Source organism: Vicugna pacos, chromosome 10 (assembly GCF_048564905.1).
Source record: "Vicugna pacos chromosome 10, VicPac4, whole genome shotgun sequence".
Lineage (NCBI taxonomy): Eukaryota > Metazoa > Chordata > Mammalia > Artiodactyla > Camelidae > Vicugna > Vicugna pacos.
Genome location: NC_132996.1, coordinates 70,100,782 through 70,126,462, shown reverse-complemented (window position 1 = coordinate 70,126,462; position 25,681 = coordinate 70,100,782). Strand labels below are relative to the sequence as shown.

Here is a 25,681-nt window from a genome sequence, read left to right as displayed (position 1 = left end):
CCATACTTAAGAAAAATGGAGTAATACGACAGATGCTGAAATTTGACATTTTCTAATAAAGTCTAGGAAAATTAGATAGGTAAATCAACATCAGTTATTATCAGTTTAACAGTCTGCAGGAAACTTTTCATGTAGAGATAAGGTGCTCATTTTACCTATGCTATTGAATATACATTCTCCCTTTCTTCCCTCAAACTGAGCAAACAATTAAGTCATGGGTATAACAGCAATTTTTAGCCAAAAAAATGGAATGCTTTTTAAAAACTAATTTTCAGATTGAATTTAATAGCAGGGTAGGTGGTATTACTTCTTACAATGATTTTGAGTTCAATAAGAGTATTTTACCATGAAATTATATAATTTTTCTTTTTTGAAACATTTAGACTATTTTTACTGTTATTATAACTTCAAACTACTAAACTACATACTATCTTTTGTAGTTTTAGTACTCTTAACAAGTGAGCAGAAGTTTTCTCATAAAGTTGATTTAAAAGCATTGCATCCTCTCTTAATTCTAACAGGGCAATCTCTGTTAACTTCAATAATACCAACCTTGTGTATAACAGGCAGCTCCTAACCAAAATAAATGTTTCAAAATAGGCACCAAAATGGCTCACTGACCATTCCTTCTAAAAGTTGTGAATTCTTCCTTAATTGCTACTTAAAAAAATTCTTTTTAGTCGAAGTATAGTTAATTTACAATATGCTGGTTTCAGGTCTACAGCAAAGTGATTCAGATACACACACACACAAGATCTTTTTCAGGTTCTTTTCCATTATAAGTTATTACAAAATATTGAATATAGCTCCCTATAGTAGTGTGTATCACTGTTATTTTTTGACATTTAGTTTTGAAAACTTTCCAATTCACCAAAAACCTCAAGAGCAGTACCACTAAGACTGCTACAGCTTCTCCAAGATTCACCAACTGTTAACACTGCCCCACATTTGCTACTCTCTATTCGTTTACACTGTTACTATTTCGCTGAACTACTTGTGAACATCACATCCCCGAAATACTTTGTACTTTAATTTCTGCTTAATGTCAATACCATTTACACTTTAATCATATATGATTCAGCCCTCACCAAGTAGGCTTCTTCTAAAGAATTAAGCCCTATTTCCCTAAGGCATGGGCTGGCAAACAGCAGCTAGTAGATTTGGTCTGCTGCCTCTGTTAATACCTGTGAGCTAAGAAGTTGTTTTGTATTTGTTTTTGTTTTTGTTCGCATTTTTAAAAGGCTGAAAAAAAGAGAGAAAAAACCTAAAAGCTCATTTTATGACATGGGAAAATTGTATGAAATTCAAATTTCAGTGTCTATAAATAAAATTTTATTTTATTTCAGCCATGCTGAATGGTTTATCAGCTACGTGATACCCTATGGAAGACTGAGAAAATTAAGACACAAACTATTTTCTACAGGGCTTAATTCTCTCATGGAACCCCAGATGAGAAAGGCAGTATACATACACATTTATGGATTGAAGTACAACAGTTGGGGGTTATGTAGTTAAGCTAAGAGAGATATATGAATTTACAGCTGTGAATCTTGAGTTGATAAATCCTGTTACACCAAATTATTCTAAAAGAGAATGAAAAAGAAAAACATGGCTCAAGAAATCACTAAATGTCCCCCTCTAGCCCTGTAAAAATCCAAGATATAAAAACCCTCAAAGAATTGGTAGTCCCCAATACCAAACATGTAGATCTTGTTAAAACCTTTTTCTCAGTTTTCCTAAAATGTGAACACTACATTTTAAGTCAAAGAAAAATTAAAGTTTTGAAACAAAGTGTCAGTGAATCTCCTGTAAAATCAGGCTTAAATGGAATGAACCTTCTCCCATCCATTATTGCACAGTTACGTACCCGTGTCCGATCTTCAATGTTGTATATTTTTAACTGCATGGGGATATTGAAGCTATGCAAAAAATTGCCTCCAAACACTAACGTGTCTGTAGGAGTATACACAGCATGAATCCAGCCTAGAAGAAAGGGAACGGAGGGCAGTGGCTGTAAGTACATGTTACAATTCGGCTCTCTCAGAGAATTAGTACAAGACTGTCAGATAACACTTTTTACTCTGATTCTGCCTCTTTGTGGTTGGGCAAGTTATTGAACCTCTTGCAGCCTCAATATCCTCTATAAAACCAGGATAAATTTTATGTAGTTGTTGGTAAGCATTAAATGAGAAAATGCATGTGAAGTGTTCAGCATATAATAAACTTTTAAGAAATGCTGCTTCCATTTATCGGCATACCTAACATGAACCAGGTCAAGTACAAGAGTATTTACATGCGTTGTCATTTACTCCTCACAATATGAGACAAGGATTCAGATATCTGACCTAATTAGTGTCAGCTGGTAAATGCATACTCAGAATTCTAATACAGGTCTGTGACTCCTAAATCTATGCTTTCTCTAAGTACTTATTTTGGAATTAGTGATTTGATAAAAATTACTACTGATTCAGCACTCTAGCCTTCACACTCACCCCTTAGCAGAGTAGACAGTTCTCAATCAGGGGTGTTTATCATCTGTAGAACAGGTTGTACCCCTAGACCCTTAATATCTAGGGCTAATGTGGGGCCCAAACTTGTAGATCTGAAAAGCCTCCTGGCAATTCTGATATACACTTTCAGTGGAAAAATCACAGACTTTTAAAAAAAAAAAGACAAATTCTCAGCATCTACTCCATAAGGATAGGAAGAGAGGCCATTGTTTTCTGCCCACTCCAGCATCATAAGCATCATAACCATCCTTAGCGGTAATCCATCAATTTCTTTTTCTGTAAGAAAAAAAAAGTGGCTAGAGTAGACACTCCACTTTTTCCCATCTTGCTTACCTGAAGGAATGACGAATGTATAGCCCTGCTTGAGCTCTATGCGCTGGCAATCTGACACCCGGTCACCCAGAAAGATGTCTCCCTGTTTCCCTGACAGCAGCCAATTCTCGTACAGCTCCAGGTTGTGGGCTGTAGGGGGGATGAGCCAGAAGACCTGTGAGTTAAAAAACTTCAGTCCGTTAACAGCCATTGACATGACCCAGTCGGCTCCCTCAACTAATCAACAGGTAACAAAGTTAAGACCAACGGGTAGAAGAGAAGCAGGTAATTCTCCCAGCCTACAGAACTTGACCATTTGGGAAATTCTAGAGGCCATCAAGGAGTAGATATTTTCTGACCTCCACTTGATCAAATGGCATTAGAGCTTCCCTGGGAATTGACTGTAGAACCCATAACCTGTCCAGGACTCAGAGAGAAGGATGGCATTTGGCTTGTCACCTAGATAGCCCCTTATTTGCCCTTGGCCTTCACAGTCCTAAGAAGTACAATTAGTTAGGTACAATATCTTCAAGAGACAGGCCTGGGTTGCTTTGTTCCAAAGTAATAACCAAGACCAAAAAGACAGAACTTAATAACACTTAAATGAATCCAAAGTAAGTAAAATGCCTTTGGATTTGAAGGTACACTTGTTCTAGATGAGGTCCTCACACTTTAAAAGCATCATCTGTTTTCATCCCAGTTCTAGTTTTCTCTCATAAATGCATTCACTTCTTAAGCGAGAGAAGGGAAACAATAAGAGTTTAATACTATAAACTTCTGATATTAATTCTACATTTCCATTCTCACATAGCATTCAGAAGCACTCTGACAAGCTAAAATATAGGTCTTTATGAATGAGGATAATCTTTCAAAATCTATTTATATCTTCAGACAGGACTTAAAGGCTTCCTTTGGCTACATTTCAGACCAATGTCTCCACATAGGGAAAAGTAGTTTGGATCTCAATTTGTTGATTTAATTGGAATCTATCCAAAATTTGTGTTCCTTTGTACTACTTCATTACACTTCCACACAGAGAAATTATCTCGTACTCCTAAAACCACATCTTTGCCTTCGTTTGGAGAATTCTGCTTTGAAAATCTAGAAACAGGACTGCTGAAGTTTACTAAGTACTGGTGCCAATTACTGGTATAATGAGGGTGGACTAGATGATTACTAATTCCTACTGGACTCTAGGTAAGAAGGTCAACTTAATCTATGATTCTCTCCAGATTCAAGTAGGAATAATCTCCTAATAGACTCGTTTCCAGAGTATACTTAAGCATGCAGGAACTGCAGCAAAGTCACATAACCAGCTTCAGATTCCAAACCCCATTACAACTATGACCGTACCTTTCCCCCTTGATGGATGTGATACCACACAGAGGTACCACCAAAGTCCACATGGAAGTCGGTATAGCAGCCTCGAACACTCATCAGACAGTACCTGACCCAAGAAAAGCAGCAGCATTAGAGCACTGACAAGAAAAAGAGGACTTTCCCCACCACAATGCCATACTCTCCCCTTATGTACTCTGCTCCCCAGCCCCCATCATCCATCCAATAAACTCTCAGTTGGTGAGAGGAACGCAATCTCAAGTCATCATATTATCAGAAGGATACACTTCTTTTTTCATGTGATCATGGGCTATGGTACACTTACATACACTCTTCCCTTTGGAACTAGAGTCTACCCTTTAAATAACTCATGTTTTCGATCACTTAGGACATGGAGCAAATTTCCCAAGAAAGGAACCACTCCTTGCTATCACTTTGGTCTCCCACAGCACACTGAAGAAAATGCAAGGTAAGCCGCATACTTCTGCACTTTAGGGTACTGCATCTCCAGGATGGCATTTGTTGATTCGGTCTGACTTTCCTTCAAATGCCTTGGCCACATGTTGTCTACCCAGTCAATAAAATCCACCTTTAAAAAGGAGAAAACTTTTAGACTTCAAAGGAAGGGTTGAGATTAAAGAGAATGTTTAAAGAAATTTGAAATACAGAAATAGAAATTAAGAAAAATAGAAATTCTCAAAATACACACTACAATTTAATGATAAGCAAACAATCAGCTGGTGAATCTTAGGGTCAATAGGCAAACATTTTAGAAATAATTATTAAGTGAGAATAAAGACTAATGGTCCTGTCAACATGAGTGTAAAGATAGCACTAATCAAGATGAAATCATTACATGATGCAGCAGTATCCAACCAAACTCTCTCTTCTATGTCAGTACTGGTATGATCAGCTGTTTGTTTTTGTTTTTGTTTGTTCCAGTAAAAGAACTGTCTGGAGGGTACTTGCAAACTTACTCAAAGATATAACACTGTTAGAGGAGCTAAGATATCAAATATTTTAAAAGCGGAGGGGAGGGAACGGGAGAGGAGGAGAAAGGAATCCAGTAGGGATTTGCAGCCTTGCATGAGCAATGTGCTACAGAATTCATTAGGTTAGCAATCAGGAGTTCCAGGTATATTGTGTTTTCTCAGAATCATATGTGAGCCCCTGGAACTTACCTGTAAAATGAAGAAAATTACCTTAAAGGGATATTGTGAGGATTACATGTAAATATATGTTAAATTTTTTTGAAATAATGTTAACAGAGTTTAGGAATCTGTTTTAAATAGTATATGCTTAAAATAATGAGACATGAAAACAGCATCATTTGAACACTTTACACTGAATTGTAACCTTCTTATACCTTCAAATGTCTGTACCCAACCACTGAACTCCAAGAAATAGTCTTAGGTAGACAAAGTGTGAGTCAAACAACCAAGACTCTAGCACAGCACTGATGATGCAAGAATCTACCATACAGCTATTAAAAAACATGTATCTGGTAAGCTTTGTAACTTATGTATGTATACATTTGATCATTTATTTCTCTTATAATATATACCTAGATAAATATATACAATCTGTGCATAATGACATGAGGCAGGTGTCCAGTGGACACCTAGATGTGAACTGTGAGAGGAGAGTAGAAGGGATCATCAGTGAAATGCAAATTGAAATAAGCAAGATGAGGAGCAACTATGAAGGTTAACTTGCTACCCCATTTCAAAGAATTTCTGCTCAGGGATCCAACAGTTTTAACTAAGCATCCACTGGGCCTAGGACACTGAGCCCCAGATTCCTTTCTTTCCATCAAACAAAATCTACTTTTTGTTCTCTTAATGTAGTAGCCAGTATCTCCTACTTCCTGGATTTGATTGTCCTTTGGAAAGCCTTTAACAGAATAAAGAATAACTGTGACTTGCTCAATACACTTACTACAAGTTCTATGTCTGGATAGGGAGGGGAAAGGTAAGGAACACATGAGTTTTTTTTTATCAACTGTTCATGCAGAGAAAGATAATTATCTCTGGCTAGAATTTCTCACCTGTAGCAGTAAGTCACTCTTTTTAGCCTCCTTTTATTTGATATTATTAGGTATCATCTGACTATCAAGAGAATTTTGTGGTGAGGTGTTCAGACTTTTTCCTAGGTTAATCTTTAGCCTCTAAAAGGCTTTTTGCTAAATGGCCTCATCCCTATGAAAGCAAGTCTCCAGCAGAGAGAATCACCAGTTTCTCCCTGTTCTGCACCAATACAGGGCCAAAGTGACCAGAAGCCCAATACGCAGGACATAATCTGATATTCATACACCGTGCAAAAGAGCTCATGGCCTTCCATGAACTAATTTCCCTATCACCAAACACATCTGCACACTGTATCTGTTGCTATTTTTCATTTACCTCTCAGTTATTGCTGGAATGACAGGAGAAATCACCTCCTTCTTCTCACTAGAGAATCCCACTTTATGCTACCATCCACATATTTATTAATTTTTGAAGCACTTACCATACTGCAGTTTCTATAAATGTCAATTCTCTGGTCTTTCTTCCCCATGAGACTCGAAGCATTTTGGGGACAATAATGACCTTGTTTACCATAGTATCTCTAGCACTTAAAAGCACAGTGCTGAGCATGTGGTAGGTGCTTAAACTAATAAACTAACTCTGAAGGTGTGAAGATCATAGTGAACAAGAAATTACGTAGTTTATGTAAAAGATTATTACCGAATTGAATGTATTTGTCAAAATTCATTGAAATGTACACTTAAAATGGATACACTTAATTGTACATCAATTGTACCTCAATACAGTTGGTTTTTTAAAAAGCATTACTGAGATATATTAGAAAAGATCTAGAAAAATGGAGAGATACACCTCAGAGGAAAACACCCCAGTGAGTAACACCCCCAGAGAATAAGCACGTTGCTGAGGACTTACGTAGCAAGGTCAAAAAAGCCTGCCTGCTTTTAGGAGGTGAACTTGGTAATAGAAAAGTCAATCTTTCCAGCCATATTTTAGGTCTCTGGAAGATACTAGTGCGTTGTTTCCTGCCCTCTAGAGAATTTTCTACTTCTGAGACCTTCCATGAGTTCTACTCCTCCATTTAATGGTACAGTTTTTTTCTAATTTTTATAAAATGATATATCATTTTTATGATTAAAACTAGGGGCAAAATGAATAAATTAAGGATGTTACAAAGATGGCTTCGTGTGTGAATAACACATTTTTAAATTTTAAGAATGGAAAAGTATGATTTAGGTCAAGTTTTTCTTTATAGCTACCATCTTATTACTTTTAAATTGAAATTCTAAAAATATTAAGGAACATATTTATAAAGAATGTTATTGTGATTCTTGTATCCCCTCTCTTATTGAATTCTTTACTTATTAAGTGCACCTTGTTTGGCTAATACAAAGGATAAATTCTAACCACCTGTCTTCCTGTATTTCTACATGACCAAACAAATGATAATTAATATAAAAAGGGTTTTTGTCATTCTAGGGGGGAAAAAGTTTTCTTAATGAGAAATGCTGTATTTGTTGTAGCATCTCCAATAACAAGAAACAATGACAAAAAAAATTATACTGTCTCTTCACATAACAGTGAAACACTGAGAACATTTTCCCTGTGCTCTATACATATCAACGTGTTAGTGATGATAACAATGCAGCTTACTAGCGAGCTGAAGGTATACATATGTGTGTATATGTATGTATATAAAATAAAAGCACTATAAACAATTACCATATTTCAACTTTAAAAGTCAAAGGGTACAACTGGGATAATTTAAATGGTGATAGGATAATACGAGACCTTCAATTAAAAAAAAAGTTTAGTACATTCCAAATTCTACTGTTCTCCAGGTGGAATATCAGACTCAAGTGAATTCTAAGTAAGGAATAAAAATGGTCCAAAAATGATCAGGTATATTTTAAATGTGAAATCAATGAGTGTTCTCACCATCCTGCACACAGCAACCATTTTACTAAGAGATAGGTTAAATCAGTATCTACCTTCAGGAAAGCTAAGCATCAAAAACAAACGAACTTTCCCTTAGGATGGGTTGTTAATTTATTGCTACGAGTCATCCAGTAGAATCTACTCAAGAAACCATCTCATAAAAACAATCATCTGATTCTAAATCAGTTTTCTCCCAAGCATCAACGCAACTATAAACCTGTAGGACAGAAATTTATTAGGCAAACTTCTTATTGACAGTTCTTACAAAAGTGAATTTTAAGACTCTTCTCCGTTATAGGCAAAGGCCAATGTTCCTAAATTAAGTTATTGCTGATGTAAATCAGAACAGCTTCTCCCTACATAAAATTAGGTGATGTTGAAAAATGATGAACCTTCTAAAAAGACAAGTTATTCTTATCAAACTGTCTTCTTCATCTTGGTATGTATAATAAGTAATAAGTTCTCCCAGTATATAAACAACCTTCTTGGTGACAATGCCAGTGTGGAGAAAATAACTAGACTAACCGTGGAGGGCCTCTGCACCATGTTCTCCAGCCTGGTGTGGCTAAACTCTAGGCTGATAACATTATAGAGTTTTTCTCGCTCCTCCTCTGGGGTCTCATAGTAGCGTGTCCACTGAGCCATGGTCATTTCAATGCCTTTCTGTGTGTTCACATCCATGACATCCACCATACGACGACTCCCTGCCATGAAAGAAGCACTGATCATCTCAACTGAGCCACCAATATCCTTAAATACATTAAGAAGATAAAATGCAGGTAGAAGTAAACAAGCTGTTCTTTCTTATTTAGGGTATTCAGTAATAGGAGATAGTTGTCACTTGAAAGAGGTAACCAAGAGAAAATCGAATCACAGAGAATAGGAAATACAATGGTAATATCACAAACAACAATCATTCCCTATGATATGTTTACTATATGGTCAGGTATTTAATCTTATATTCAATATCTCACTCAATCCTAACAGTTTTAAACACTGAAGTACCATTCATAGATGGGAAAATAGGTGTTAGGTAACTTCCAGGACAAAGCAGAACAAGAACCCAGGCAGCCCCACCTTAGAATCAATGCTCTTATCCACTGCTTTGATGCAGATCTGAAGATTGACCTAAGCTATCCCACAATTTGAATAAAGGATCCACAATTTAGTGAGTACTAGATTAAATTTCAATTTGTCTAATCTTCTATTTAAAGTGGTTATCTCTCAAACTTGTCAAGTATTTCTAATATAAATACGCCTTTTCATTCATTCCGTAAATATTTACTGAATGATAAAGACACCTTGATGGACACAAAGATCTGTATCAGATTCTCAACCAGCTGTAACCACCACAATGAGAGGCAGAGTGCCACAAGAGGTACATAAAATTATACAGGGAGAAAACAACAGCCTCAGAGCCAGAGATACCTAAGTTTAAATCTCAGCTCTAATATTACTTATTAGTTAAGTTATTTAACTTTTCCAAACCTTATTATCTTCCTCTATAACGTGGGGATAACACCACGTTTTAGGCCATCGTGAGGACTTAGTCAATGAAATAAAATGTTTGACACAAAACTGGTGCACAATTAAACAGTAGTAAAAAAAAAAAAAAAGAATATTAAAAACCACTTTTTTTTAAAACTAGACAGACCAGAGAAGACTTTCAGAAAAAGAGGGGAAAGAAGAGACATTTGAGTTGGGCCTGGAGGAACAAACAGAATTTCAGTAAGATACAACAGAGAGAATTCCAAGTAGAGGCAATGGCACAAGAGAAGATATAGAGAGGCAGTACTGCTGAAAGGTTAAGAAGATGGTGGTCAAGGAGGGGAGAGAGAGAATGAAGAGCTGCCATTGGAATATTAAGAATACTGTCTAATTTGTAAGAAACTAACAAATACCCACTATATATACTTAGCCTTGGTGGATATACCAAGTAGTGTTAGGACCTAGTCCCCTGCCTTCAAGGAGTTTACAATCTAGTTAGAGATAAGAGGTAATAAGAGGCAAGAGGACAAGAATATGGCTACAATGAAGTAGACATGGTAGAATACACATAAAAAGATAACTGATAATATAAGACAATGAACTGAACCTACCCTTCATTATCTGGAAGAAAAGGCAGATGCTAAATCAAAACTGTCTTGAAAGACCACTTCACACCCACTAGGATAGCCATAATTAAGAAAAAAAAAAAGAGAGGAAAATAACAAGTGCTGGCAAGGATGCAGAGAAATTGGAACGCTCAGATTTTGCCAACAGAATGTAAAATGGTACAGCTGCTATGGAGAACAGTTTGGTAGTTTCTCCATAAATTAAACATAGAATGACCATGTGATCCAGCAATTCCACTCCTAGGTATATATACAAAATAATCAAATTATTCACGTGTCCAAACGAAATGCATACATGAATGTTCCTAGCAGCTCTAGTCACAACAGCAAAAAGGTGAAAATAATCCAAATGTCCATCAATAGATGAACTGATTTTTATATGTATGTGTGTGTATAACTGAATCACCATGCTGTACACCAGAGACTAATACAACATTGTAAATCTACTATACCTCAATTAAAAAAAAACATAGATGAATTGATTAACAAAATGTAGTACACCCATACAGTGGATTATTCAACCATAAAAAGGAATGAAGTACTTTATGTGCTACAACGTAAACTTCAAAAACACTATGCTAAGTGAAAGAAGCCAGACACAAAAGGCTACATATTTTATCATGCCATTTACATGAAATATTCAGGAGAGGCAAGTCCACTGAGACAGAAAGTTTCTATTTGGGGTGATGAAAAAGGTCTGGAACTAGGTATTAGTGATGGTTGCACACTGTCATACTTAATGCCACTGAGTTGGATACTTTAAAATTATTACAATGATAAATTTTAGGCTATCTGTATTTTACCATAATTAAAAAAAATTAAAAACAAAAGTGAATGCCTTCCTTTAAGAATGTAGATCAAAGCAAATACAGTTCCACTCTGCCAGTGTTACCAGAGCACTTAGATAAAATAATGGGGGAAAAATGACATAGTAATAGCTAACATTTATTGAACACATCTTATGTGCTAGACACTGTTCTTCACATTTAAGTAATTTGTCCAAAGTTAAACAGCTAGTAATTAGTGGAGCTGGGATTGGAAGCCAGCCAGTTTTGAGTCCATACTCTAAATCAATATATCTTATCACATAAAGTTTACACGACAGAATGGTTTTCTTCTTTGGGGGACATGAACTGACACGAGATGTAACACTCTACTTTAGGTAGAAAAGAACGGATTAGCCAAAGTACACTTAGTAATAATGAATTATTGTATAGTCATCAGTTATCCCAGAAAAAAACTATCTAGACTTCAAACCAGCTGGACACAAAGTTGGGCAACAGTTGAAATTTCTGTTAGTTTAGATATAATCACTGCTTTATTTTAAATGACAACAGATACCTGTGACCATCCACAGGTCTGTTTGGAGACTATAAGGTTAGGAAGGGCTCTGAAGATCATTATTAGCACTATACATATTGAGGACATGAGGGAGTGGTAAGGAAGTGGGAAGAAATCCCAAAGAAGACTAGTGACAGAATAAGTTCTTATATATGTATAGCTCAAGAGATTTGGATACTGTAAGTCTATGATATAATCTAGAAGTCTATTATTTTTCACAAGTATCACAGATGATTCTGATACAGGTCACTTGTGGATCACACACTCATAAGAATGCCTAACCAACAGAGAAAAGCTGTGGTGGTCTGTTAACTTATGGATCCAATGAATTACTTCCTGGAGGTCCATTAGGAAAAGTCATGTGATGTACTGATAAGTATTCAAGTACTAGATTTTCTGAGGTCCCCTGAGAGCCTTGCCTTGTGAAGAGTAGGAAAACATTTTAATTACTCAACAGATTTACTGAGTTTCTACTGTACTCCAGAGACTGTGCTAAGTGCTAGGAAATACATAGTGACAGGCAGACAGCTGGACTCTGACACAGAAACAGACAGGAGAGTGAAAAATTCAGGGAGTTAGAGAACTTCCCTCTACCTAGGACATTTACTTCTTGGATAAACAGAAGTTATCCAGCCGTCTAAAAAGAGCCCTCAAGTGGTCAAGAGATAGTACTGCAATACGTCATTTCAAAGGGAGAGACTGCACTGGAGCATAGAGGACAAGACATAATAGAAGCTATATTGTTAGGAGGAAAGCATCAGAAAATTCCTTTAGTTTCTTGTCCTATTAGAAACATTTCTAAAGGTCTTAATCTACTTTACTGCCTAATCATGTACAGAAAAGAGTGACCATCTCTGAATTTCTAAGGATCCTGGCATGTCTCAGGGCCACAATGAACACCAATGATCTGCAGAAAATACACCTGAACTCTTACTGACCTCAGGAAGTTTTTTTCTTTAATCAGATTGTTCTAATTTGCTTTCTTTTCCTAAATTTTGAATACAGTGAAATATAAATCTGATTAAGAACTCAAATCAACCAATTGCTGATGAAGAGAAATTTTAATGTATTTATTTCCCAGCTTACAAAGTTTCAAACCTAGGCCAAATTACCTAATGTAGCATTGGTGAAAATTTCCTGGAAATTTCTCTGTGGGTTTAGGGAAAGGAAAAGAACCATAGATGTAAATGAAGCTTCATTCCTGGCTAAGGGATATAAAATTTCACTGGAAGGCAGGCTCTTCATGGAGCAAAGGATGGATGCACAGTGATAAAAATAGCAGGTAGGAAAGAAGTAGAGGTTCAAACGTTCTTTGTCTAAAGAGTACTACTGAATATACATATGTATATGTATGACTAAAACATTATGCTGTGCACCAGAAATTGATACACTGTAAACTGACTATACATAAAAAAATAGTACTAATGAAGCAACTCTTGTAACTCCCTTTGAGAAAATTCTCAGTTGCTAAATAGTAGTGTCTAATTAAGAAACTACTTCAAGTAGTATGTATGTCAATCAAATATATAATTCAATGTTCCTAAGCTTTAAATCTCAGTCAGAGATTTAAGACTTACTTGTAAATCTTAAATATTTGCCTCAAAGACACTCAAAAGGCCTCCAGTTTAATACTTACCCACACACATTTTGACATCATTCACAGTGAAGTCTGGATCTGGCATCCTATGAAACAAACGCCAGTAAGTATAATGGGAAGCACAACTCCTCTAGTCAGGGTGAGTTTTTTCTTAAAGTACTAAGAATTTCCCAGTCAAGACACATCAATCTTCATATTGAGGTTTAAAAATATATTTTAAATATAAATGTTTATATAAGTACATACACACATAGGGAAAAAGAATATATGAAAAAAGGTTAAAAGTGGTAATTATCTCAGGGTGGTAGATTCTAGGAGATTTAAATTTTATTTTCTTAATAGCTTATCTGTATTTTCTCACTACAACCATTTTTTTTAACAAAGGAAGAAAAATACGTATTTTTAAAACTAAGTGGGAAATTACTACTGCTTTGGGTTATCAATACTGCATTGTCTATAGCCCTGGGTGTAACATGGCCATTTTGCAACCACATCTAATCAAGCAGAGAACACTTACTTTATTCCAAGTCCATCGGAATTCTTGAAAATCAGAGGGTCTCTTAAGCCACCCCGCTGGATATACTCTACATTAAAATCTGTCACCGTGGGAAAAGAATTGTTAGAAACGCAATAGGTATATAGCTGAAAAAAGACAAAAGGATCATAAAAAGGATCCTAAGTAATAAGCTAGAGATTGTGTTTGCCATCTCTGTGTATACAGTTTTGCTGTTGATAACATGTGCTTGTTATTAAGAAGCATCTCTTAAGATATAGGGAGAGCTGAGAATCAGAGTTATTTCCACAATAACTCAGAATTTAACCAACGGGTGATAGTGCTGTTGAGTCATCTCATAAATCCTAAGTAGAAATTATCATCACCAGCCTCTTAATAGCCAAAAAAATGTATTTCTGTCTACTACAATACGTATCATGACATCATTGTTGGTTTGCCAAGGAACAAAGCTGCATGGTACACATGGAATCCCACCTCAGTTTTGGTGGGACAGGTACGTGCATAAAAGGATCTTCATTGTACTACTCTTAATTAAACCCAAACCAAGGGATGGGAGAAGGAAGAAGCCTTTAGGGAAAAATCCCAACATCATTCCTGCCCTAATAAACGTTTGCTTCCTCTAATATAGCAGAGAATGACTCACAGAGTGGGAAGATAGGGGGAGGGCAGTGCATGAGTGGCACTGTATAATAAGAGAAAATAAAGATAAACGGCATTACAGTATTAACAGGCTGCAGAGATGCTGACCTCCAGTTCCTAGAGTCTACAATTTCCCACATCAAGGAACTGCAGGTCTGAACCCAAATGATACTGACCTTTTCCTTCCATAAAAGTAACAAAATTTGCATTATATTTGTTGGTGTGGAGTTTCTCTTCCAAGTCAAAAGTTCTTTTCCCTTCAATTTCATCATCTGAAATGCCATCATCTTCATAGCGTCGTCGCATGGTACCACGCTGGGGAAAGAGGGACATAAGGATGAAATCAAGCACTCTTTCATGCCCATCTGAAAGCGATCAGTTTCCCCGACATGTGTGAAGTGCTACTTTCAACTTCAGTTGCTATGTTAAACATCAATCTATCTTGCCTTTATAGATCTTTTTCTTAACTAAGGATCAGCCAGTGCTCTCAGAATGCACAAATTAACAAAATTTTAGAGTCACTGGGTCCCCTACTTGTGAATTTTACCTCTGTTTACCCTTTGAGCCTAGAGATACACATTTACAATAAAAATATGACCCAACAGGGTCTACCGAATTATTTTGTCTATCATTGCTTATCAGAGTGGGGACAAACAATCTTTATATACAATTTATGCCAGGATACAAAACACAATTTTTTCATGGGGATGGTCATTCCGAGATTAACTTTCTAAAACAACTTTCAAGAATAGACTAAAACATTTGAATTAATGAAACAAACTCTTTCACAGCAGATAAAGAAAGTTAATCTAAGTAACAGCATTCTCAACAGCAGACCATCAGTATTTAGCTAAAGAGAATGTCTTCCCAAAGAAGATATACAAATGGCCAACAAGCGCATGAAAAAACGCTCAGTATCATCAGTCATTAGGGGAAATACAACTTAACACCACTTCACATCCACAAGGATGTCTATTAACAAAAAGGTAAACAATAACAACTGTGGACGAGAATGTGGAGAAACTGAAACCCTCGTACAGTGCTGATGGGAATGTAAAATGTTGCAGCTATTTTGGAAAACAGTTTGGTAGTTCCTCAAGAAGTTAAACAGAGTAAGTCATCATATGACCCAGCAAGTCCACTCTTGGTGTATATCCAAAAGAATTAAAAACACACGTCCATACAAAAACTTGTATGAAGAGGTTCACAGGCATTATTCATTCATAACAGCCAAAAGGCAGAAACAACCCAAATGTCAAACAATGAATCGATTAACAAAATGTAGTACATTTACACAATGGAATATTATTAGGCCATAAAAAGGAATGAAGTACTGATATGCACTACAATATGGAAGAATCTTGAAAACATTATGCTAAGCAAAAGAAGCCAAACACAAAAGACCATGTATCATATAATTTCATTTATATGAGATGTCCAAAATAGGAAAATCCACAGAAATAATAACTAGATTAATGGTTGCCAGGGGCTGGGGAGAGGGAGGAATAGAAAGCAACTGTTAACATGGTATGGCTTTCTTTTGGGAGCAATTAAAAATGTTCTGGAATTAATAGTGATATCTGTACAACTCTGTGAATATACTAAAAACCACTGAGTTGTACACTTTAAACAGATGAATTTTATGGTATGTGAATTATCTCATAAGCTGCTGTTTTAAAAAAAAGATAAAGTGCTGCTTATGCTGCAAATTTACCTTCTGGTATATTTTACTTTAGCCAGTGTTAAATTTGCTGAAATTTCTTGAATACATACACATGGGATAAATGGTATGGGAGACAACGGTAAAGTAGCCCTACTCTACTATGTGCTAGGAACAACCAAACCTGGAATTTAAAGTTAGACACTGATGATCTAGACCTGATTACACAGCACCTGAATTTACATAAACATGTAAGAAAATGAGACACTGGGAAAGGTCTCTAAGGGAATGAGGTCGGGTAAAGTGCAGAAATGAGTTATAAGAAGTAAAAATTAGAAGATGGGTATATCTCAGTGGTAGAGCACATGTGTAGGATGCGTGAGGTCCTGGGTTCAATCCCCAGTACCTCCAAAAAAAATTTTTTTAAATAAATAAAAATTAAAGGAAATAAAATTGTTATACACCAGACGAGAACAAGATTCAACTTACCAGTTTTAGGTAGAAACACTGATGGATACTTGATAACTTTTCCATATTTGGCAAAAAGCCTTATAACACTCTTACCTAGCAACTTTGTTACCACAAGTCACAACTCAGAGGGCAAAAGAGCCAATTTTAGTAGACCTCTTATTTACTCTAAAAATGCCATCACTGTTCAAAATATTTTTAGGATCTTGTATTTGAAGGCGGTGGTGGTGGTGCTATTTTCACTGACAATTTCTTACACAAGTTTATTTTTTGAAAGACATCATTCAGTTCTCTTCCTCACTCTAGTTCATATATGTGTCTTTGACGAGAACTCCAAAAGATGAGTTCCAAGTACATCATAGAACAAGAGCAATATTATCAGAATAAATGTAATTTCCTATAATAATCACTTTTACAAAACATTCATTTGCACCCAGAAATAAACCCACACACCAGGTCAATTAATTTACAACAAAGGAGGCAAGAACATACAACAGGGAAAGGATAGTCTCTTCAATAATGGTTCTGGTAAAACTGGACAGCTACATGCAAAAGAATGAAACTGGACAACTATCTTACACCATACACAAAAATCAACTAAAAATGGATTAAAGACTTAAATGTAAGACCTGAAACCATAAAACTCCTAGAAGAAAACAGGCAATAAGCTCTTTGAGACACTGGCCTTGGCTATTTTGGGGGAGATCTGACTCCAAAGGCAAACGAAAACAAAGGCAAAGATAAACAAATAAGACTACATCAAACTAAAAAGCTTCTGCACAGCAAAGGAAACCATCAACAAAATGAAAAGGAAACCTACTAAATAGAAGACATTTGCAAATCATATGTCTGATTAACATATAGTTAACATCCAAAATATATAAAGAACTCATACAACTCAATAACAACAACAAAAAACCCAATTTAAAAATGGGCAAAGGATCTGAATAAACATTTTTCCAAAGAAGACATATAGATGGCCAAGAGGCACATGAAAAGATGTTCAACATCACTAGTCATCAGAGAAATGCAAACCAAAACCACAATAAGATCATCTTACACCTGTCAGAATGACTATTTTTGCTTGTTTGTTTGGTCGGGGGAGGTATTTAGGTTTATTCATTGATTTATTCTTAGAGGAGGTACTGGGGATTGAACCCAGGACCTCATGCATGCTAAGCATGCACTCTACCACTTGAGCTATACCCTCCCTCCCCCTTTTTTTTAATCTTTTTTTTTTCAAGTAATGGAGGTACTGGGGATTGAACTCAGGACCTCAAGCATGTTCAGCATGTGCTCTACCACTGAGCTATACCCAACTCTCAGAATGACTATTATAAAAAGACAACAAATAAGTAGTGTCGGCAAGGATGTAGAGAAAAGGGAACCCTGGTGCACTGTTGGTAGGAATGTAAACTGCGGCTGCCACTTGGGAAAACAGTATGAAGTCTCCTCAAAAAATTAAAAATAGAGTTACCATATGATCCAGCAATTTTACTACTGGGTATCTGTCTAAGGAAAATGAAAACATGTATTCAAAAAGATATATGCATCTCTGTGTTTACTGCAGCATTATTTATAATAACCAAGACAGGGAAGCAATCTAAGTGTCCATCAATGGATGAATGAATAAAGTTGTGGTGTGTACACACACACACACACACACACACACACACACACAAGAATACTACTCAGCCATAAAAAGGAACGAAATCTTGCCATTTGCAACAACACTGATGGACCCTGAGGGTATTATGGTAAGTGAAGTAAGTCAGACAAAGAAAGACAAATACCACATGATTTCAATTATATGTGGAATTTAAAAAACAAACAAAACAAAATTCAGACTCATAGATAAAGAGAACCAATTGGTGGCTGCCAGAGGGGAGTGAGGCAGTGAAATGGGTGAAAGGGATTAAGTACAAACTTCCAGTTAGTTATAAAGTCAGTCAGTCACAGGGATGTAATGTACAGCATGGGGGAATATAGTTAATAATATCATATTAACTTTAGAAGGTGACAGATGGTAACTAGACTTATTGCCACTATATAGATGACCACTCTGCAAAGAATACAAATGCTCAATGTTGTGCACCTGAAACTAATATGATATTGCATGTCAATTATACTTATTTAAAAGCAAAAAGCATTCACTGGCACTGTAGTTCTAATATGCTTGTCCAAAAAAATCCCAGTCAAATTTCAAAACTTTGACATTTCCAAGGTCAACCATTAGGGATTCTTCTTCAGTCAGGATATAATCACCTGGATTATTCCAACATTTCTAACATAATAGCCAGAAGTTCTCCGTCCTTTCTTTCTTTTTACATGTTTTCATCCTTTTTATATTCAAGAATTCTTGGGGGAGGCTATAGCTCAAGTGGTAGAGTGCATGCTTAGTACGCATGAGGTTCTGGGTTCAATCCCCAGTACCTCCCCTAAAAATAAGTTAAAACCTAATTACCTCCCCCACCCCTGCCAAAGTAAAATAAAATAATATATTAAAAAAAAAAAAAGAATTCTTCTTCCACTTGAGTGGAGCGGGAGGAGGGAGGGCATGGGCAGTAAGTGCCGGAGGTAAGTGGGAGAGCGCCCAGCGGCCCAGCAAAACTGGTGTGGGTCTGTGACTGCACTCATGCCGGGCAGGGCGAGGAGGTGGTCGCTCTGCATCTGCGCAGTGGCTTTGGGCACCCGGTACTCGGCTCCGCCGTGCTTTTTGTCACCGGGCACTCCAAGAGCTTAGGGTAACCCCTGGACACATAAAGACAGCATGCCAGGAGCCCCAGGCTCTTTGGGTGGACACAGCCCTGGGCCTCTCGAGTCCGTACTGTGCCTTCTCCCTCCCACAGGCCCACTTGCTGGGAATCTAGGGTCTTCTTTGATAATACAGGACGTCTTGAAGCAAGACGTGGGTTGTTTACTCAGGAGAGCAGAGAACAGCGACGTCCTCCCTCTCATTTGCCCTTTGTGCCACAGGGCCATCACCCAGGCTGGTCTTTGTGACTGACGTCCCTTCACTACCTCCTGTCCCCGTCTCCGTCTTTGCAGATGTCCCCCAGCATGGCTAACATTTCTCAATACGTCTGATTCCTCTCAGTCTCTTGCTGCAGTATTTCATCCCTGAAGCCTCCCACCCTGACCTCCCTGCTCTGTGCTCCCACTGACCCAATGCTGCCCTTGTCACAGAGCCTGCTGTCTTTTCACCCCATCAGAATGTAAGTTCCCCGAGAACTGGGACTCTGTAATGCAGCAAGTTCAAAGTGATAGCTAACAACTGAACAAAAATGTTTTCAGACACACAGAGTAAAAAATTCAGAGTGTAAAAGACTGTTGGGTGAAAACTCAGTGTTCTTCCCACTCCTGACCTCCATGGCCTAGTTCCCCTGGGAAAGAGATAAAGCAGTTTTTCACGTGGTAACAAAGAAACTATGCATGTGTGCGTGTGTATCTAATGAGTTTATATGAAAGTGTGATCCTCTTACTCAACCTGGCTTGGAGAGTGTTTACCTTCTGACACAGATTGATTCAGTCCTCCTAATGTAATGGCTGTACCAATTTTATTACCACTATAATTTATTTATCCTGTTTCTTGTTGGTTGAAATTTAGGTTTATTCCAGTCTTCAGTATCCTTGTACAAATGTCTTTGTATCCAAGTATCAGTATTTCTGTAGGCTGAATTCCTTTGTGCAGAAGGGCTAGGTCAAAGGGCTTTCCATAGACTCCCTAAATGGGTATGTGATCTCTTAAAATAATAAATAATATTTCCTTGTAGTTTTGTTTCCTAAAAGTATAATCAAACATTTCAATGCTTCTGTCAAATTTATTTTTATGTTGATCATCTCTACCACTAATAGAATCATTTTGAAGCTAGAAAAATCTGTATTATAAACATGTATATATTTTAAAGTCATTTGTATTTCACATTCTTCTGTCCATATTCAACCCATTTTTCCATTAAGTTGATGGTGTTACTGTTTTCTATGGACACTTTACATATTAAAAATTAACCCATTGTTTAAAAAAAGTGTTTTTTTCCAAAAAAGAATTCTTCCAGTCTCAATATGGAGTGTAAGGATATAAGAAAGGCTCCTGCTTCAGCCAAGCCGCACCCAATTCTTAAAGACAACAGAAGAGTGAATTTGAATTCTTGTTTTCTTTTTGATTACTGCATTTGGAAGGTCAACAATAATGTGAAATTATCTGTGTCAGTTTTAACACTATCAAGGATAAGGGTTTTATCCTACTCTCCTAAGCGTAAACATCTACAGCAAATCTCTAAGTGCTTTAAAAACATATTCAATCCTCACAATAACCCTGGAAAGCAGCCACCAATCTCCTCCAGCCTACCAATGTTACCAAATAATTCAAAATGGTTTACTAGCATGCCACGCTTTTTTATTCTAGGTGTTTTTCGGCAACCTAAAGGATGTTTTTTGCCTCCCACAGACACCAGCCCTCGCTGAACCCAATGTCACAGTAACAGCAGGCACAAACTGAACACTGAAATCTATTGCAACTACCCTTCACTCAAAAGCAACTTGTACTTTCTAGGGTTAACAGTGAGTTATACTCTTGAATAACCAATCAGTTTATTTTATTTAGATGACCAAACTATATAGCAAACTCATGTTTTCCAGAATCCCAAATAATAAAAAGAATTTCAAAACTGCCTTAAAAAATTTACCACTCCTGATCAAGTGATATAGTTAATTATCACTTTTAAATGGTAAAAAAGTAGCCACACAAATGGAATCTCAGATTAACTCAAGTTCTGACAGCTACGTCAAGCTGAAGGGATACAGGTATTAGTTACACCACCACTCTCCCAGATGGCTAGCTGTAGAAAAGACAATGGTGCAAGAGTAGATGCAAACAGGTATTCAATCATTACATAGAAACTTCTGGCATTCTCTTTTCTAAACGTGTGGTAAAAAAGAATGATGGAAACGGCATTTTCTCAAAATGTCTTCATGTAAGACACCTAAAAGGTAAAAAAACAGGTAAGAGTCAGGAAGTCAGGAATTTTGAGCAGAGAATATTCTGATGCTAGCAGCCATCTGTTTCTCTTAGATATTTGGGGGAGTGAAATGGGGGTGAGAAAGAGAGAAATCATTTTTTAAAGGTCAGATAAAATAAGACTTGCTATAGAAAAATGGCTAAGACATCCAAAGTTGACATATACTCTAGAAACATAATGTGGCAATTAACATGTTTATTACAACAAATAACATTGTAAAGTGCTTATGAAATACTAAGTTTAAAAATGAGCACATGAAATTATGCCTATAACATAGCAACACTGTTTTTTTTAAAAATACACGCATAGGAAAGAAACACTGGAAGACAACAGTTCATGTCTGTTAGCTTTCAGTGATAAGGTAGGTAGTGGGTCTTTAGGTTCCCCATACTGTCTTTCAATACTTAACTTTCCTTTAATGTTTTTATTATAAAATAACATAATAAAGGACAAAAACCATATGATCATCTCCATAGGTGCAGAAACAGTATCTGAAAAAATTCAGCACCCTTTCACAATAAAAGACATTCCACAAATTTGAAACAGAAGGGAACCTCTTCCAGCTGATAAAGGGCATGTACCAAAACCCACAGCTAACATCATGCTTAATGGTAAAGACTGCAAGCTTTTCCCTGAGATCAGGAACAAGATAAAGATGTCTGCTCTCATCACTTCTATTCAACACTGTATTGGAGGTTCTAGCCAGGGCAATTAGGTGAGAAAAAGAAATAGAAGTTTGAAAAGTTTTGAAAAAGTAAAACAATCTCTATTCACAAATGACAAACAAAAGCTTTTAGAACTAATAAAATCTGTTCTATTTCTATATATTAGCAATAAAAAAATCTAAAAATGAACATAAGAAAACAATTCCATTTATAATCACATGAAAAAAAATACTAAGGAATAAACTTAACAAAAGAAGCCCAAGACTTGTGTACTAGGAAAAAAAAAAGTACTGAAATAAATTAAAGATCTAAATAAATGGGAAGACATCCTGTGTTCATGGACTGGAAGATTTATTATTAAGATTGCAATACTCCCCAAATGGATCTTCAGATTCAACACAGAGCCTAACAAAATCCCGTCTGCCTTTTATCTTAAGTAACTAACAAGATCATCTTAAAATTCACACGGAAATGCAAGGGAACCAGAATAACCAAAATAATCTTGAAAAAGAACAAAGTTGGAGGACTCACTTCCTGATTTCAAAACTTACTCTAAGGCTATAGTAATCAAGACTGTATGGTGTTGGCATGAACAGACATATAGATCAATAGAACAGAACTGAAAATCCAGAAATAAACCTTTACATTTACAGTCAGTTGATTTTCAACAAGGATACCAAACAATGCAATGGGAAAAGAGTTCAAGAAATGGTGCTGGAATAACTGGGTATCCACATGTAAAAGAATGAAGCTAGACCTATACATCATATCTTATATTAAAAAAAAAAACCTAACAAATGGATCAGATTTTTTTTTTAATTGAAGTACAGTCAATTACAATGTGTCAATTTCTGGTCCTACAGCACAACGTCCCAGTCATACATATACATACATATATTCATTTTCATATTTTTTCTTCATTAAAGGTTATTACAAGATATTGAACAGCCTCCTGTGCTATACAGAAGAAACTTTCTTTTAATCTATTTTTATATACAGTGGCTAACATTTGTAAATCTCCAACTCCCAAATTTATTCCTTCTCACTCCCTTTCCCTGATAACCATAAGATTGTTTACTATGTCTGCGAGTCTGTTTCTGTTTTGTAGATGAGTTCATAGTCTTTTTTTTTTTTAGATTCCACATGGGTGATATATGGTATTTTTCTTTCTCTTTCTGGCTTACTTCACTTAGAATGATGATCTCTAGGTCCATCCATGTTGCTGCAAATGGCATTATTTTATTCTTTTTAATGGCTGAATAGTATTCCACTGTATAAATATACTGCAACTTCTTTATCCAGTCATCTGTTGGTGGACATTTAGGTTGCTTCCATGTCCTGGCTATTATGTATAGTGCTGCTATGAATATTGGGGTGCACATTATCTTTTTGAATTAGAGTTCCCTTTGGATATATACCCAAAAGTGGGATTGTTGAATCATCTGGTAAGTCTATTTTCAGTCTGTTGAGGAATCTTCCATACTGTTTTCCATAATGATTGCACCAAACTACATTCCCACCAGCAGTGTAGGAGGGTTCCCTTTTCTCCATACTCTCTCCAGCATTTATCGTTCGTGGACTTCTGAATGATGGCCATTCTGACTAGTGTGAGGTGATACCTCATTGTAGTTTTGATTTGCATAAAATGGATCAGATCAGATTTTAAACTAACTTAAATGTAAGGATTAAAACTACACAATTGTTATAAGAAAACGTGATATAAATAATGAGTTTGGATTAGGCAATAGTCTCTTAGATAAGATACAAAAGTACAAGTAACAACAACAAAATAGATTAACTGGACTTCCTCAAAATTAAAACCTTTTGTGCTTCAAAAACACTATCAAGGAAGGTAAAAGGCAAACTACAGAATGAGAGAAAATATTTGCAAATTTCTTACCTCGTAAGGGTCTAATGTCTAGGATATATAAAGAATTCTTAAAACTTAAAAACGAAAAGACAAAATAAAAATGGGCAAAGATATGCAACTGGCTAGCTCAGTAAAATGCACCTAAATTGGAAACTAAGAAGTAAATCTGTCTCTTTTTTTTCTGCAGATAACCTAATTGGTTATATGAAAATCCTGTAGAATGTACAAAAATCCTACTAGATCTTAAAAATGAGTTTAGCAGTGTTGTAGAATATAAAATCAATATACACAAAATCAATTTTATTTTTATATACTAGCAACAATTATAAATAAAATCATAAAATATATCACTTTCCATAGCCTCAAAATTATTAAACGCTTACATATAAATATAACAAAGTTGTATAAATTATGTACAAAATAATTTTAATTGAGACCCTTTACATATTATAGGAATATTTTCTTCCCTTAGTACTTTTCCTATGCATTAAAAAAACACTTTAACTGAACATATAATTAAAGTAAGATAAATTATTATTTTAAAAATATACAACTGGCCAATAAGCACATGAAACATCATTAATCATTAAGGAAATGCAAATCAAAACCACAAGATACACCACTTCACACCTACCAGATAATAATTGTTGGTGAGGATGTGAAAAAAACAAAACCCTCACACACAGCTGGTGGGAACATAGATCAGTACAACCTCTTTAGAAAACAGTCCGGCAGCTCTTCAAATTGGTCAAGGAGAATTACCGTATGACCCAGCAATTCCATTCCTAGCTATCTATCTACTTAAGAGAATGAAAACATTTGTCCACACAAAAATCTGTACACAAATGTTCATAGCAACATTATTCATTATAGCCAAAGAGTAGAAACACCCCAAGGGTCCATCAACTGGGGAAGGATAAATAAAATACAGTACATATCCATACAATGGAATATGGTTTAGCAATAAAAGGGAGTGAAGTACTGATAAATGCTACAACACAGATGAACATTATGCTAAGTGAAAAAAGCTAATCACAAAAGACATAAAATGTCATATGAATTTTATTTTTTATTTTTTTGCACTTTAATTTGTTTTATTGCAAATTTGTTTTTAATTTTTTTCTTTTCCATTATAATTTATTACAAGATATTGAATATAGTTTCCTGTGCTATACAGTAGGACCTTATAGTTTATCTATTTTATATATAGTAGTTTGTATAAGCTAATCTCAAATTCCTAATTTATCCCTCCCTTTCCCCTTTGGTAACCATCAGTTTCTTTTCCATGTCTGTGAGTCCATTTGTTTTGTCAATAAGTTCATTTGTATCTTTTTTTTAGATTCCACATATAAGTGGTAAGTCTTTGTCTGAATTACTTCACTTAGTATGATAATCACTAGGTCCATCCATGTGGCTGCAAGTAGCATTATTTCATTCTTTTATATGGCTGAGTAATATTCCATTATCTATAATATATACACACACACATGTTCTTTATCCATTCATCTGTCCATGGACATTTAGGTTGCTTCCATGTCTTGTAAATAGTTCTGCTGTGAACGTTGGGGGTGCATGCATTTTTTCAAATTAATTTCAGTCTTTTCCAGATATATGCCCAGGAGTGGGATTGGTGGATCATATGTAACTCTATTTTTAGTTTTTTAAGGAACTTC

The 25,681-nt window shown here is 35.9% G+C and overlaps 1 protein-coding gene across 4 annotated transcripts in view; it reads right to left on the bottom strand.

Annotated features, from left to right (window-relative positions):
- KDM2A (lysine demethylase 2A) overlaps positions 1 to 25,681 on the bottom strand; it is a 98,182-nt gene that overhangs the window by 25,737 nt on the left and 46,764 nt on the right. For all 4 annotated transcript variants that reach the window (XM_072970397.1, XM_072970399.1, XM_072970398.1 and 1 more), the window contains 8 exons: positions 14,504 to 14,642; positions 13,692 to 13,770; positions 13,214 to 13,260; positions 8,648 to 8,826; positions 4,643 to 4,749; positions 4,176 to 4,269; positions 2,844 to 2,997; positions 1,868 to 1,983 (listed from right to left, as the gene is read on the bottom strand). In XM_072970397.1, the coding sequence (XP_072826498.1) occupies positions 1,868 to 1,983; positions 2,844 to 2,997; positions 4,176 to 4,269; positions 4,643 to 4,749; positions 8,648 to 8,826; positions 13,214 to 13,260; positions 13,692 to 13,770; positions 14,504 to 14,642 (915 nt within the window). The remainder of the gene's footprint in view (positions 1 to 1,867; positions 1,984 to 2,843; positions 2,998 to 4,175; positions 4,270 to 4,642; positions 4,750 to 8,647; positions 8,827 to 13,213; positions 13,261 to 13,691; positions 13,771 to 14,503; positions 14,643 to 25,681) is intronic.